General features: G+C 46.1%; 1 protein-coding gene across 1 annotated transcript in view; it reads right to left on the bottom strand.

Moving 5' to 3' along the window:
* LOC147900992 (uncharacterized) overlaps nucleotides 1-16,829 on the bottom strand; it is a 46,263-nt gene that overhangs the window by 22,733 nt on the left and 6,701 nt on the right. Inside the window, exon 2 of the mRNA XM_087376415.1 lies at nucleotides 4-16,308. Within this exon, the coding sequence (XP_087232541.1) occupies nucleotides 4-16,308 (16,305 nt within the window). The remainder of the gene's footprint in view (nucleotides 1-3; nucleotides 16,309-16,829) is intronic.

The following is a 16,829-nucleotide window of genomic DNA, read 5'->3' as shown; positions in this document are numbered from 1 at the left end:
CACTTTACCAAGATCCTCGCCTTGCTGGTCTTTTGTAGCTTTAGGACCTTCTAGCTCAGCGGGTGCATCATATTCCTCCTTAGCTGCAGTCTCTTCTTTGGCTGCATGAACTTCATTTTCATTTGTGCCATCCATGTTGTCTTCAATAATAGCTGTAGGACCTTCCAGCTCGGAAGGTGCATCATATTCCTCCTGTACTGCAGTTGCTTCTTCAGCTGCATGACCTTCATATTCACATCTTTCTTCCAAATTGTCTTCAGTTACAAGCGCTGAGGCCTCAGCTGGTACTTCTTTGTCTTCCTCACTTGGCACTTCCTGTGCAAGGAATCCTACCTGAGTTTCACCAGCCTCAGGCTTGTTATCCAAGCTCAGTGTGAGAGGGGGAGTTGCTTCTTGTGCCTGATCTTGTTTTGCTTTTCCAAGCTCCTCACCTTGCTCCTCTTTTATAGCTGCAGGCTCTTCTAGCTCAGAATGTGCATCATATTCCTCCCCTACTGCTTTCTCTTCTTCAGCTGTATGACCTTCATCCTCGCATGTGGCTTCCATATTGTCATCAATTACAAGCTCTGAGGGCTCAGCTGGTAGCTCTCTGACAGCATTCTCTTCATGAGCTGGTGATACTGTGCTTGTGGGGGAGACTATGTCTGAGTCTTGACATTGTAGTTTGTCTTCCTTGCTTTGCACTTCCTGTGCAAGCAATCCTACCTCAGTTTCACCAGCCTCAAGCATGTTATCCAAGCTGAATCTGAGAGGGGGAGTTGGTTCTTGTCCCTTCTCTTCTGCCACTTTTTCAAACTCCTCGCCTTGTTCCTCATTTATAGCTGTAGGACCCTCTAGCTCAGAAGGTGCATCATATTCCTGTTGTACTGCAGTCAGTCTATCAGGTGCATGACCTTCATGTTCAGATCTGACTTCCATATTGTCTTCAACTACAAGCTCTGAGGGCTCAGCTGGTAATGTAGTTGGGGCGGAGACGAGGTCTGAGTATTCACATGGTATCTTGTCTTCCTCTGTTTGCACTTCCTCCTGTGCAAGCAATCCTAGCTGAGTTTCACATGCCTGAGTCTTGTTATCCACGCTTAATGTTAGAGGGGGAGTTGCTTCTTGTTCCACCTCTTGTCTCACTTTACGAAGATCCTCGCCTTGCTGGTCTTTTGTAGCTTTAGGACCTTCTAGCTCAGCGGGTGCATCATATTCCTCCTTAGCTGCAGTCTCTTCTTTGGCTGCATGAACTTCATTTTCATTTGTGCCATCCATGTTGTCTTCAATAATAAGCTCCGAGGGCTCAGTAGTGGTTTCTTCATGGGCCAGTGAGGGTAGTTTGTCTTTCTCGCTTGGCACTTCCTGTGGAAGCAATCCTACCTGAGTTTCACTAGCCTCAGGCTTGTCATCCAAGCTCAATGTCAGAGGGTGAGTTGCTTCTTGTGCTTGCTCTTCCTTGGGTTTTCCAAGCTCCTGGGCTTGCTGATCTGTTAACGCTGTAGGACCTTCTTCCTCAGAAGGCGCACCATATTCCTTCTGTACTGCAGTCTCTTCTTCATGTATATGACCTTTATATTCATACGTGGTTTCCATATTGTCCTGGACTACAAGCTCTGACAGCTCAGGTGGTAGTTCTCTGGGAGCGTTTTCTTCATGAACTGGCAAAAGTATGGGTGGGGGGGAGAGAATATCTGAGTAATCAACTGGGAGTTTTTCTTGCTCATTTTGCATTTCCTGTGCAAGCGAACCCACCTGAGTTTCTCCAGCCTCAGGCTTGCCACCCAAGCTCAATAAGACAAGAGGTGTTGCTTCTTGTGCCTGCTCTTCTTTGGCTTTTCCAAGCTCGTGGCCTTGCTGCTCTTTCATACTCATAGGTGGCTCAAGCTCCGAAGTTGCATTACGTTCCTCCTGTATTGTAGTCTCTTCTTCAGCTTGATCGCTTTGCAGTTCCTGTGTAAGCAATCCTTCCTGAGTTTCACCAGCCTCAGGCTTGCCATCCAAGCTCAAGGTGAGAGGGGGATTTGCTTCTTGTGCTTGGTCTTCTTTGGCCTCTACATGCTCCTGGCCTTCCTGCTCTTTTACAGCTGTAAGACCTGCTTGCTCAGAAGGTGCATCATTCTTCTCCTCTTCTGCAGGTTCTTCTTCATTTGCATGACCTTTATATTCAGATGTGCCTTCCATATTATTTTCAACTACAACCTCTGACGACTCAATGTCTTCATCTTTTTTATCCTCTTGTTCTGAAGGAACTCCTGAGTATGCATGTGGTTTCATCTCTTCCTCCCTTTGCACTCCCTCTGGACTTAGCTCTAAATGAAGTTCACCAGTTACTTTTTGTGGAGGCTTTATTTCGATTTCTGAATCAGAGGGTCGATTTAATGTCTGGATTTGTTCCTCTTCTGTGAGGGTCTCCTGCTCTGTGTCCTCCTCACTTCGTATTTTCTGTGCAATCAAGCCTAATTGAGTTTCACCAGCCTTGGGCTTGTTACCCAAGCTCAATGTGAGAGCAGTTGCTTCTTGTGCCTGCTCTTCTTTGGTTTTTTCCAGCTCATGGCCTTGCTGCTCTTTTATACTCGTAGGGGGTTCAGGCTCCGAAGGTGCATCATATGCCTCCTGTGTTGTAGTCACTTTTTCAGCTGCATCGCTTTGCACTTCCTGTGCAAGCAATCCTTCCTGTGTTTCATCAGCCTCAGGCTTGGCATCCAAGCTCAATGTGAGGGGGGGAGTTGCTTCTACTGTGTGCTCTTGTTCGGCCTCTCTAACCTCCTGGCCTTCCTGCTCTTTTATAGTTGTAGTACCTGCTTGCTCAGAAGCTGCATCATACTTCTCCTGTACTGCAGTCTCTTCTTCGTCTGAATGACCTTCATCCTCAGATGTGCCTTCCATATCGTTTTCATCTACAAGCTCTGATGACTCCATGTCTTCATCTTTTTTATTCTCTTGTTCTGAAGGAACTCCTGAGTATGGTTGTGGTTTCATCTCTTCCTCCCTTTGTACTCGCTCTGGACTTAGTTCTAAATGAAGTTCACCAGCTACATTTTCTGGAGGCCTTATCTCGATTTTGGACTCAGAGGGTAGATTTAATGTCTGGATTTGTTCCTCTTCTGTGGTGACCTGTGTTTTGATGGTCTCCTGCTCTTTGTCCTTGTGTTCATCTTGTTCTGAAGGAACATCAGAAGGTAACTCCAGTTCCTGATGAACGGTGACTTGTTCCATTGATGGTTGATTTTGCTCTTGGGCTTCTTCTGTGCATTGGTGTTGATCTGATGTATTTGTGATGCGCTTTTCATCAGGACTTTGAGACCATCCTTTCGAAGGAGAGATGCTTTCTAGATCTGCCATTTGTGCCTGCTCCTCATCCCTCATCGTTAGCTTCCTGTCTTGCTGGCCTTCTGTAGCTAGATGGAAATTTTGTTCAAAAGCTGTTTCATATTCCTCACAAACCAGTTCCTTAGGGCTTCCATCAAAGCTCTGTGTAAGAGTGGGGGTTTCTGCTTGTGTCGGCTCTTCTGTTGGTTTTCCTAGCTCGTTGCCATGCTGCTCTTTTGTAGCTGAACAAGGAATTGCTTGCTCAGAATGTGCATCATACTCCTTCTGTCCTTCAGTTTCTCCTTTAGCTGCAAAACCTTTACCTTCACATGGACCTTCCATGCTGTCTTGCATTATGAGGTCTGAAGATGGAGCTACTAGTTCTCTCACAGCCTTTTCTTCTCTAGGAGATACTATTGTGGCTAGCGGAGGGACACTGTCTAAGTATACATGTGGTATTTTCTCCTCCTCACTTTGCATTTCCTCTGCAAGCAATTCTGGATAAGATCCACTCGTGAATTTTTGCAGTTGCTTTATTTCAACTTCTGGCTCCAAGGTCTCATCCAATGTCTGGATTTGCTTTTGTTCTGTTGCTACCTGCAGTTCAGTGCTCTTTCGCTCTTCATCCTGTTTTTTCTCTTGCTCTGAGCAAACGTCATGGTCACAAGGTAACGCAGGATCCTCAAGTGTCTCTTTTTCCTCATCTGCATGGATTGAGGATGGATTTTGGCTTTGGAGTTCTTCTGTGTAGGACATTGTATCAGACGCAGTTGCTACTTCTGCAATAGGGTTTTCAGCAGGATATTGAGTAACTCCTACTGAAGCAAAGGTATTTTCAGTATCTACTGCTTCTTCCTGCTCCTCCTTTCTTGCCTCTGCCTTCTTGTTTTGAATCCCTTCTATATGAGGAAATTCTTGCCCAGAAGCTGCTTCATATTCCTGCCCAACCTCTTCCTTAGGGCTGTCACCTAAGCTTACTTTGAGAGACGGTGTTTCATTTTGTGCCTGGTCTTCCTTGTCTTGTTCTAAGTTCTTGCCTTGCTGCTCTATTGGAGTGGCTGTTATGTCCTTGACAATGTCTTCCTTGGGCTTATCATCCAAGCTCAATGTCAGAGGGGGAGTTGTTTCTTGTACCTGCTCTTCATTGGCTTTCCCAAGCTCCTCAGCTTGATGCTCTTTTATCACTGTAGGACCTTGCTCAGAAGGTGCATCATATTCATTCTGTACTGCAGTCTCTTCTTCATCTACATGACCTGTATATCCATATGTGTCTTCCATATTGTCTTGAACAATAAGGTCTGAGGACTCAGCCGGTAGTTCTTTGGTAGCGCTTTCTTTGTGAGCCAGCAGTACTGTGGTTGGGGAGGACACGATGTCTGAGTATTCACATGGTAGTTTGTCTTCCTCAATCTGCGCTTCTTGCCCAAGAAATCCTATGGCTTCAGGCTTCTCATCCAAGGTAAATGTGAGAGCGGGGCTTGCTTCATGTGCCTGCTCTTCTTTGTCTTTCTCAAGCTCCTTGGCTTGCTCAGAATGTGCGTCACATTCCTCCTGTACTGCAGTCTGTTCTTCTCCTGCATGACCTTTATCTTCACATGTACCTTCCATATTGTCTTCCATTACAAGCTCTGATGGCCCAGCCAGTAGTTCTCTGGTAGCCGTTTCTTCGTGAGCAAGAAAAGCTGTGGATGGTACGGAGAGGATGTCCGAGTCTTCATATGGTGGTTTGTCTTCCTCACCTTGCACTTCCTGTGCAAGCAATCCTACCTGAGTTTCACCAGCCTCAGGCTTCTCCTCCAAGCTCAATGTGAGAGGGGGAGTTGCTTCTTGTACCTGCTCTTCTTTCGCTTTTTCAAGCTCCAGGCCTTCCTGCTCTTTTATAGCTGTAGGACCTGCTTGCTGAGAAGGTGCATCATATTCCTCCTGCATTGCAGTCTTTTGTTCATCTGCATGACCTTTATATTCACACGTGCCTTCCATGTTGCCTTCATCTACAAACTCCGAGGGCTCAGGTGGTACTTCTCTGGTAGCCTTTTCTTCATTAGCCTGCAAAACTGTTGTTCGGGGGGAGACGATGTCTGAGTATTCACATGGTAGTTTGTCTTCCTCACTTTCCAGTTCCTGTGCAAGCAATCCTACCTGAGTTTTGCCTGCCTCAGGCTTGTCATCAAAGCTAGATGTGAGAGGGGGAGTTGTTTCTTGTGCCTCTTCTACTTCTGCTTTCCCAAACTCCTGGCCTTGCTGCTCTTTTATAGCTGTAGGACGTTCAACCTCGGCAGGTGTATCATAATCCTCCTGTACCACGGTCTGTACTTCAACTCCAGGACCTTTATATTGCTCAGAAGGTGCATCATATTCCTTCTGTACTGCAGTCTCTTCGTCAGCTGCATGACCTTCATACTCAAATGTACCTTGCAAGTTGTCGTCAACTACAACCTCTGAGAGCTCAGCTGGTAGTTCTCTGGTAGCCTTCTCTTCACATGCTGGTGAGACTATTGTTGCGGGGGCAACAATGTCTGAGAATTCACATGGTAGTTTGTCTTCTTTGCTTTGCACTTCCCATGCAAGCAACCCTACCTGAGTTTCACCAGCCTCAGGCTCATCATCCAAGCTGAACGTGAGAGGAGCAGTTACTTCTTGGACCTTCTCTTCTTCTTCTTTTTCAAGCTCCTCGTCTTGCTCGTCTTTTATAGCTGTAGGACCTTCTAGCTCAGAAGGTGCAACATAGTCTGCCTGTACTGTAGTCGCTTCTTCAGCTGCATGACCTTCATATTCACATCTGCCTTCCACATTGTGTTCAGTTACAAGGTCGGAGGCCTCAGCTGGTACTTCTTTGTCATCCTTGCTTTGCAATTCCTGTGCAAGAAATCCTACCTCAAATTCACGAGCCACAGCCGTTCTATCGAAGCTTAATGTGAGAGGTGGAGTTGCTTCTTGTGCCTGCTCTAGTTTTTCTTTTCTAGGATGGTCAACTTGCTCCTCTTTTATAGCTGTAGGATCTTCTAGGTCAGAAGGTGCATCATAGTCCTCCTGGACTGCAGTCTCTGATTCAGCTGGATGACCTTCATGCTGAGATGTGCCTTCCATATTGTTTTCAACTACAAGCTCTGAGGGCTCAGCTGGTACTTCTCTTGTGGCCTTCTCTTCATGAGCCGATGATATTGTGGTTGGGGGGGGGACAATGTCTGAGTATTCACATGGTGGTTTGTCTTCCTCTCTTTGCAATTCCTGTGCAAGCAATTCTACCTGATTTTCACGAGCCTCAGGCTGGTCATCCAAGCTGATTGAGAGAGGGGGAGTTGCCTCTTGTGCCTGCTCTAGTTTCACTTTTCCAGGATGGTCAACTTGCTCCTCTTTTAGAGCTGTAAGATCTTCTAGGTCAGAAAGTGCATCATATTCCTCCTGTACTGCAGTTTCTGATTCAGCTGGATGACCGTCACACTCAGATGTGCCTTCCATATTGTTTTCAACTAGAAGCTCTGAGGGCTCAGCTGGTAGTTCTCTTGTGGCCCTCTCTTCATGAGCCGATGATACTGTGGTTGGAGGGGAGACAATTTCTGAGCATTCACATGTTGGTTTGTCTTCCTCTCTTTGCAAGTCCTGTGCAATCAATTCTACCTGATTTTTGTCAACTTCAGGCTCATCATCCAAGCTGATTGAGAGAGGGGGAGTTGCTTCTTGCGCCTTCTCTTCTTTCACTTTTTCAAGCTCACGTTGCTTCTCTTTTCCAGCTGTAGGACCTTCTTGCTCAGAAGGTGCGTCATATTCCTCCTGTAGTGCAGTCTCTTCTTCAGCTGAGGGCTCAGCCAGTAGTTCTCTGGTAGCTATTGCTTCATCAGCGGATGATACTGTGGTTGGGGGAGAGATGATGTCTGATTTTTCACATGGTAGTTTGTCTTCCTTGCTTTGCACTTCCTGTGCAAGAAATCCCATCTGGGTTTCACCAACCTCAGGCTTGGCATCCAAGCTCAATGTTAGAGGGGTAGTTGCTTCTTGTGCCTCATCATATTCCTCCCATACTGCACTCTCTCCTTCATCTGCATGACCTTTATATTGGCACATGTCTACAATCTTGCTTTCATGTAGAAGCTCTTGGGGCTCAGCTGGTACTTGTCTGGTTGTTTTTTCTTCATTAGCTGACAAAACTGTCATCCTGGGTGAGATGATGTCTGAGTAATCACATAGTTTATCTTCCTCAGTTTGCACGTCCTGTGCAAGCAATCCTACCGGAGTTTCACCTGCCTCAGGCTTGTCATCCAAGCTCAATGTCAGAAGGGGAATTGCTTTTTGTGCCTGCTCTTCTCTGGTAAGTGCATCATAATCCTCCTGTACTGCAGTCTCTACTTCAGCTCCATGACCTTTATATTGCTCAGAAGGTGCATCATATTTCTCCTGTGCTGCAGTCTCTTTTTGAGCTGAATGACCTTCAAACGGGCCTTCCATTTTGTCTTCAACTACAGCCTCCGAGGGCTTAGCTGGTAGTTCTTTGGTAGCCTTCTCTTCATAAGCTGGTAATACTGCGGTTGGGGTGGAGATGATGTCTGAGTATTCACATGATAGTTGGCCAGCCTTGCTTTGCACTTCCTGTGCAAGCAATCCTACCTGAGTTTCACTAGCCTCGGGCTCCTCATCCACGCTGAATATGAGAGGGGGAGCTGCTTCTTGTGCCTTTTCTTCTATTGCTTTTTCAAGCTCCTCGCCTTGCTCAACTTTTGTAGCTATATGACCTTCTAGCTCAGAAGGTGAATCACATTCCTCCTGTACTGCAGTTGCTTCTTCAGCTGCATGACCTTCATATACACATCTGCCTTCCACATTGTCTTCAATCACAAGTTCTGAGGCCTCAGCTGGTGCTTCTTTGCCTTCCTTGCTTTCCACTTCTTGTGAAAGCAATCCTACTTGAGTTTCACCAGCGACAGGTTTGTTGTCGAAGCTCAATGGAAGAGAGAGTGTTGCTTCTTGTGCCTGCTCTTGGTCCAGTTTTCCAAGATGCTCACCTTGTTGCTCTATTATAGCCGGAGGACCTTGTACTTCAGAAGGTGCATCATATTCCTCCTGCACTGCAGTCTTTTCTTCCACTTCATGACCTCCATATGCGCATGGGCCTTCCATATTGTCTTCAACTACAATCTCTGATGGCTCACTTGGTAGTTCTGTGGTAGCCTTGTCTTCATGAGCTGGTGATACTGTGGTTGGTGGGCAGATGATGTCTGAGTATTCACATGGTAGCATGTCTTCGTCACTATGCACTTCCCGTGCAAGCAATCCTGCCTGAGTTCCTCCAGTGTCAGTCTCGTCATCCAAGCTGAATGAGAGCGGGGGAGTTGCTCCCTGTACCATCTCATCTTTCACTTTTTCAAGCTCCTTGCCTTGTTGCTCTTCTACAGCTCTAGGACATTGTAGCTGAGAAGGTGCATCATATTCCTGCTGTACTGAAAAGGCTTCTTCAGCTCCATGTCCTTCATATCCACATCTGCCTTCCATATTGTCTTCAATTACGAGGTCTGAAGCCTCAGCTGGTACCCCTTTGTCTTCCTTGCTTTGCACTTCCTGTGCAAGAAACCCTGCCTGAAATTCACCCGCCACAGCATTGCTATCCAAGCTCAATGTGAGAGGTGGAGTTGCCTCTTGTGCCTGCTCTAGTTGTACTTTTCCAAAATGGTCAACTTGCTCCTCTTTTATAGCTGTAGGATCTTCTAGATCAGGAGATGCATCATGTTCCTCCTGTACTGCAGTCTCTCCTTCATTTGCATGACCTTCATACTTACATGTGCGTTCCATATCGTCTTCAAGTACAAGCTCTGATGGCTGAGCTGGTAGTTCTCTTGTAGCACTCTCTTCATGAGCTGGTGATATGGTGGTGGGACGGGAGACAATGTCTGAGTATTCACATGGTGGTTTGTCTTCCTTGCCTAGCAACCCCTGTGCAAGCAATCCTACCTGATTTTCACCAGTCTCAGGCTCATCATCCAAGCTGAATGAGAGAGAGGGGTTTGCTTCTTGTGGCTTATCTTCTTTTACTTTTTCAAGCTCCTCACCTTGCTCTTTTTCAGCTGTAGGACCTTCTTGGTCAGAAGGTGCATCATATTCCTCCTGTACTGCAATCTCTTCTTCAGCCAAGGGCTCAGCTGGTAGTTCTCTGGTAGTTGTTTCTTCATCAGCTGACAATACAGCTGACAATACTGTGATTGGGGGGGAGACAATGTGTGAGTTTTCACATGGTATTTTGTCTTCCTCACTTTGTACTTCCCTGTCAAGCAATCCTATCTGAGTTTCACCAGCCTCAGGCTTGGCATCCACACTCAATGTTAGAGGAGTGGTTGCTTCTTGTGCCTGCTCTTCTTTCGCTTTTCCTAGCTCCTGGCCTTGCTGTGCATCAAATTCCTCCCATACTGCAGTCTCTCCTTCATCTGCATCACCTTCATCTTCACGTGTGCCTTCCATGTTGCCTTCAACCACAAGATCTAAGCGCTCGGCTGGTGCTTGTCTGGTAGCCTTTTCTTCACTAGCAGACAAACCTGTCATCCCACGGGAGATGTTGTCTGAGTATTCACTAGGTCGTTTGTCTTCCTCACTGTCCACGTCCTGTGCAAGCAATCCTACATGAGTTTCACCCACCTCAGGCTTGTCATCCAAGCTCAATGTGAAAGGAGGAATTGCTTCTTCCGCCTGCTCTTCTCTGGCTTCTCTGGACTCCTGCCCTTGCTGCTTATTTATAGCTGTAGGACGTTCAATAGCAGAAGATGCATCATAATCCTCCTGTATTGCAGCCTCTACTTCAGCTCCATGACCTTTATATTGCTCAGAAGGTGCATCATGTTCCTCCTGTACTGCAGTCTCTTCTTCAGCTGCATGACCTTCAAGTGCGCTTTTCTCTTCAAGAACAACCTCTGAGGGAATTTTTATAGCTGTAGGACCTTCTATCTCAGAAGGTGCATCATATTCGTCCTGTACTGCAGTCCCTTTTTCAGCTGGATGCTGTTTGTACTCACATGCACCTTCCATATTGTCATACATTACGAGCTCTGAGGGCTCAGGTAGATCTCTCGTATCCCTCTCTTCATGAGCCAGCGAAACTGTGGTTAGGGGAGAAATGATGTCCGAGTATTCAGATGGTACTTTGTCTTCCTCGCTTTGCATTTCCTGTGCAAGCAATCCTACCTCAGTTTCACTAGCCTCAGGAGCGTCATCCAATCTGAATGCGAGAGGGGGACCTTGGTCAGCCTTCTCTTCTTTTGTTTCAAGCCCCTCGCCTTGTTCTTCTTTTACAACTGTAGGACCTTCTAGCTCAGAAGCTGCATCATATTCCTCTTGTACTACAGTCTCTCTTTCAGCTGTATGACCTTGATGTTCACATTTGCCTTTCATATAGTCTTCAATCACAAGGTCGGAGGCCTCAGCTGGTAGTTGTTTGTCTTCTTTGCTTTGCAGTTCCTGTGCAAGAATTCCTACCTGAAACTCACCGGCCACAGCCTTGCTATCCAAGCTCAATGTGAGAGGTGGAGTTGCTTCTTGTGCCTGCTCTAGTTTCTCTTTTCCAAGATGGTCAACTTGCTCCTCTTTTATAGCTGTAGGATCTTCTAGCTCTGAAGGTGCGTCATATTCCTCGTGTACTGCAGTCTCTTCTTCATTAGCCGACAAGAGTACCGTCCCAGGGGAGATTATGTTTGAGTATTCACATGGTAGTTTGGTATCCTCATTGTCCACGTCCTGGGCAAGCAATCCTACGTGACTTTCACCCTCTTCAGGCATGTCATCCAAGCTCAATGTGGAAGGGGGAATTACAACTTGTGCCTGCTCTTCTCTGGCTTTTCCAAACTCCTGCCCTTGCTGCTCTTTTATAACTGCAAGCTCAGAAGGTGCATCATAATCCTCCTGTACTGCAGTCTCTACTTCAGTACCATGACCTTTATATTTCTCAGAAGGTGCATAATATTCCTCCAGTACTGCAGTCTCTTCTTCAGCTGGACCTTCAAATGTGCCTTCCATATCGTCTTCAACTACGGCCTCTGGTAGTACTTTGGTGTGGGGGGAAATCATGTCCAAGCTTTCACATGGTATTTCATCTTCCTTGCTTTGCACTTCCTGTGCAAGCAATCCTACCTGAATGTCACCAGCCTCAGGCTCACCATCCAAGCTGAATGCAAGAGGGGGAGCTGCTTCTTGTGCCTTTTCTTCTTTTGCTTTTTCAAGCTTCTCACCTTGCTCATCTTGTATAGCTGTAGGGCCTTCTAGCTCAGAAGGTGAATCATATGCCTCAGTCACTTCTTCAGCTGCACGACCTTCATATACACTTCTGTCTTCCACATTGTCTTCAATTACAAGCTGTGAGGCTTCTGCTGGTACTTCTTTGTCTTCCTTGCTTTGCACTTCCTCTGCAAGTAACCCTACCTGAGGTTCACCAGCCTCAGGCTTGTTATCCAAGCTCAATGTGAGAGGGGGGGGTGCTTCTAGAGTCTGCTCTTCTTTCACTTTTCCAAGCTGCTCACCTTGCTGCTCTTTTATTTCTGTTGAATGTTCGAGCACAGACGCTGCTTCATATTCCTCCTGTACTGCAGTCTCTTCTTCAGCTGCATGACAATCAGATTCACATGTGCCTTCCAAGTTGGCTTCAACTACAAGCTCTGACGGTTCGGCTGGTAGTTCTCTGGAAGCCTTTTCTTTATGAGCGGGTGATACTGTGGTTAAGAAGGAAACGATGTCTGAGTATTCACATGGTAGTTTGTCTTCCTCGCTTTGCAGTTTACGCGCAAGCAATACCATCTGAGTGTCACTTGCCTCAGGCTTGTCATCCAAGCTCAATGTGAGAGGGGGAGTTGATACTTCTGGCCTCTCGTCTTTTGCTTGTCCAATATCCCCACTTTGCTCCTCTTCTGTAGCTGTACCACCTTCTAGCTCAGAAGATGCATTATATTCCACTTGTACTTCAGTCTCCTCTTCATCTGCATGACCTCCATACTCACATATGCCTCCCATATTGTCTTCAAGCAGAAGCTCAGAGGGCTTTTCTGGTAGTTCTCTGGTAGCCTTGTCTTCATAAGCCGGCGATAGTGTGATTGGAGGGCTGGTGATGTCTAAGTGTTCACATGGTAGTTTGTCTTCCTTGCTTTGCAGTCCCTCTGTGAGCAATCCTACACGAGCTTCACCATCCTTATGTAAGCTAAATGTGAGAGGGGGAGTTGCTTTTTCAACCTTCTCTTCTTTCACTTTTTCAACCTCGTCACCTTGCTCATCTTTTAGAGCTGCAGGGCCTTCTAGCCCAGAAGATGCATCATATTCCCTCTGTAATACAGTTACTTCTTCCGCTGCATGACCTTCATATTCACATGTCCCTTCCCTGCTGTCTTCAATTACAAGCCCTGAGGCCTCAGCTGGTAGCTTTTTGGTAGTGCTTTCTTCATGAGCCGGTGAGATTGTGGTTGGGGGGGAGATGATATCTGAGTATTCAGATGGTAGTTTTTCTTCCTCGCTTTGCCCTTCCTGTGCAAGCAGTCCTTCCTGAGTTTCACCAGCCTCAGGGTTGTCATCCAAGTTCAATGTGAGAGGGGAACAATGTTCTTGTGCCTGCTCTTCTTTCTCCTCGCTGTGCTGCTCTTTTATAGCTGTAGACCGTTCAAGCCCAGAACATGCTTCATATTCCTCCTCCACTGCAGTCTCTTCTTCAGCTGCATAATCTTTATATTCACATGTGCCTTCCATATGGTCCTCAACTACAAGCTCTGAGAGGTTAGCTGGTAGTTCTCTGGTGGCCTCTTCTTCATGAGTGGGTGATCCTGTGGGTGGGAGGGAGACGATGTCTGAGTATTCACATGGTAACTTGTCTTCCTCACTTTGCAGTTCCTGTGCAAGTAATACCGGAGTTTCACCAGTCTCAGCCTTCCCATCCAAGCTCAATGTTAGAGGGGGAGTTACTTCTTGTGCCTGATCTTCACTCGCTTTTCCAAGCTCCTTGCGTTGCTGCTGTTTTAAAGCAGTAGGATCTTCTAGCTCAGGAGGTGTATCATATTCCTCATGTACAGCAGTCTCTTCTTTGGCTGCATAATCAAAGGTGCCTTGTATATTGTCTTCAAGTACAAGCTCTGAGGGCTCAGCTGGTACCTCTTTGGCTGCTCTTTTTTCTTGAGCCTGTGAAACTGTGGTTGGGGGGCAGATGATGTCTGAGTATTCAGATGGTAGTTTGTCTTGCTGGCTTTGCCCTTCCTGTGCAAGCAATCCTACCTGAGTTTCACCACCCTCAAGCCTTTCATCCAAGCTCAATGTAAGAGTGGGAGTTTCTTCTTGTGCCTTCTGATCTTTTCCTTTTCCAAGCTCCTTGCCTTGCTGTTCTTTTATAGCTGTCGGGCCTTCTCGTTCAGAGGATGCGCCATATCCCTCTGCAGTCTCTTCTTCAGCTGCATGACTTTTATATTCAGATGTGTCTTCCTCATTGTCTTCGATTACAAGCTCTGAGGGCCCAGCTGGTTGTTCTCTGGTGGCGTTTTCTTCATGAGCCGTTGACACTGTGCTTGGGGGAGAGGCGATGTCTGTGTATCCACATGGTAGTTTGTCTTCCTCACTTTGCACTTCTTGTGCAGGCAATCCTACTTGAGTTTCACCAGCCCCCGACTTGTCATCTAAGTTGAACGTGAGAGGAGGAGCTGCTTCTTGTGCCTGGTCTTCTTTTTCTTTTCCAAGCTCCTTGCCTTGCTGCTCTTTTATAGTTGTAGGGCCTTCTTGCCCAGAAGGTGTATTGCATTCCTCATGTACTGCAGCCTCTTTTTCAGCTGCATGATCTTTATATTCACACGTGCCTTTCGTATTGTCTTCTATTATGTGCTCTATCTCTGAGGGGTCGGCTGGTTCTTCTCTTGCAGCAATTTGTTCACAAGCAGCAGATAATTCTTTTGAGGGGAAGACGATGTCTGAGTATTCACATGGTAGTTTCTCTTCCTTGCTTTGCACTTCCCATGCAAGCAATCTTACCTGAGTTTCACTAGCCTCAGGCTTGTCATCCAAGCTCAATGTGAGAGGGGGAGTTGCTCCTTGTGCCTCCCCTTCTTTCACGTTTCCAAGCTCCTTGGCTTGCTGCTCTCTTATAGCAGTAGGAACTTCTTGCTCAGAATGTGTATCATGTTTGTCCTGTCCTGCAGTCTCTTGTTTGGCTGTGTGACCTTTATATTCAAATGCGCCTTCCATATTGTCTTGAATTTCAAGACCTGAGGGCTCAACTGTTAGTTTTCTGGTAGCCTTTCCTTCATGAGCTGGTGATACTGTGGCCGGGGAAGAGATGATGTCTGAGTATTCACATGATAGTTTGTCTTCCTTGCTTTGCACTCCCTGTGCAAGAAATTCTACCCGAGTTTCATCAGTTAGTTTTTGCAGATCTTTCATCTTGACTTCTGGATCGAAGGATTTATCTAAGCCTTCGACTAGTTTTTGTTCTGTTGTGACCTGTATTTTAATGGATTCCAGGTCTTTATCCTTTTTATCTTCTTTTTCTAAAGGAGCACTGGAGTATGCATCTGGTTTGTTCTCTTCTTCCTTTTGCACTCTCTCTGGACTCAATTCAAAATGAATTTCACCTGTTTCTTTTTGCATAGGCTTTATTTCGATTTCGGGATTGTAGGGTTGATCCAATGTCTGGATTTGTTCTTCTGTTGTGACCTGTGTTTTGATGGTCTCCTGCTCTCTGTCCTTGTTTTCCTCTTTTTCTGAAGGAATGTCTGAAGGTGAATCCAGATCCCGATGTATAGTGACTTGTTCCATTGAGGGTGGATTTGGCTCTTGCGTTTCTTCTGTGCAGTGGATCGTACCCAATGTTTCTGTGATGGGCTCCTCATCAGGCTTATGGAACCATTCTACTGAAGGAGAGGTGACTTTTAGATCTTCCTTTTGTACTTGCTCCTCATTACATGTCTCTAGCGTCTTATCTTGCTGGGCTTCTGTAGCTAGGTGGAAATTTTGCTCAGAAGCTTGATATTCCTGGCCATCCATGTCCTGAGGGTTGCCATCCAAGGTCTGTGTAAGAGAGGGGGTTTCTGCTTGTGTGTGCTCTTCTGTATATCCAGGATGAATTTGCTTCTCAGAATCAACCGCTAAAAATGAAGAGGTTTGTTCAGGCTGCACAGATTTCTCAGGTTCCAAAAAGACGTAGCTGGAATCTGATTTACGGGTGTCGTCCTCTGAGAAGTAAGATTCTGATGCTTCAATGTGCTCAAAGCTTTCACTTGGTGATACCGACGTTGCTCCGAGTGGTAGGTTATCCCCAGGGCTGCTCCAGGAAGTTTGCTTTTCCCATGGATCTGGCTCTTGTACTTCTGAGATCCAGGCACTACATTCACTTTGGATACTTTGCTTGTCTTCATGAATGATTGGAGCTGGCAGTATCGAGGGATCTTTATCAATGAGTTTTGCTTCTTCTGTTCTGTGTACTGGTTTGTCGACTTTGTCACTATCCCTAGGCATTGGAACAGCAGAGTCCTGCTTGACAAGCTCCCAAGTTTCACTGACCAGGGTGGTTTCTGACTGCTCCAATCTGCTGAAATTTTTACTGATTCGGAACTGCACATCACTGGGCTTTTCTTCTGTATTGCGTTCAAGGACTTCAGATTCTGATTTAGAAGGCTTTGGAGGTCCTCTCGTACTTGTTTTTGTTGAAATGGTTATTGACTGAGGACTGAAGCCAACCTGACTGGTGACACCCCCATCTCTTTGAGTTAAGGATGAAGACCTCTCCATGGAATGACTAGAGTCACAGGACAGTCGTCCAATTGGTGTTCTGAACTCACTTTCATCAAAAGAGTAGCCCTCACTATCTAGAGCTGGGAAATCAGGTAAATCATCCTGTGCATCGTGGAAACTTTCTGAACCCCCGTCACTTGAAAAAATAGTTGATGGGACCGTTTCTTGCCATCTTCCTACACGTCTTTTCCTCAAACCACCAACGGCCGATGAGGAGGTTGATGCCTGTACTTCTTCAAAGAATAGATCTGATTCCTTGGCACTTTGCGAGCTGATGACCTCATTGGTGTCTTCTACCTGTGTATATTGGCATCCAAACGTCAATCCATAGTTAAGAATGATGATTTTAAAATAAAAATGTTGAGCAAAATGTTGCTTTGTAATCACACCAGCTGATCTACTCTATCGAACAGTCTCTTAGAAGCAAACACATCCCCCCCATGCATTCTCTTCTTTAAGGGGTACAAAGCGAGTATACCCACTCCCATGCATATGACCATGCACCTGTTTGAATAACGAACATGGGGATTTGACTAGCTGCTGTGCATAGCAGTTGTTATAGACTCGCTCTCGCTCTCTCTCTCTGTTTCTCTCTCATCCATGCCCAAAGAGATGAAACCTTGCATTAAATGTATCACTGTAAAAATGTCACAACCATGCTTCTAGGAGCCTAATCTTGCTTTGAAGTAAGCCCAAAGAGATGAAACCTTGCATTAAATGTATCACTGTAAAAATGTCACAACCATGCTTCTAGGAGCCTAATCTTGCTTTGAAGTAAGCCCAAAGAGATGAAACCTTGCATTAAATGTATCACTGTA

The sequence above is a fragment of the Dipteris shenzhenensis genome, chromosome 6 (genome assembly GCF_047967505.1).
Source record: "Dipteris shenzhenensis isolate YYH24624 ecotype China chromosome 6, Dip_SZ_1.0, whole genome shotgun sequence".
NCBI classification, from domain to species: Eukaryota; Viridiplantae; Streptophyta; class Polypodiopsida; order Gleicheniales; family Dipteridaceae; genus Dipteris; species Dipteris shenzhenensis.
The sequence above is the reverse complement of the archived record's forward strand: the minus strand, read 5'-3'. Positions and strand labels throughout refer to the sequence as shown.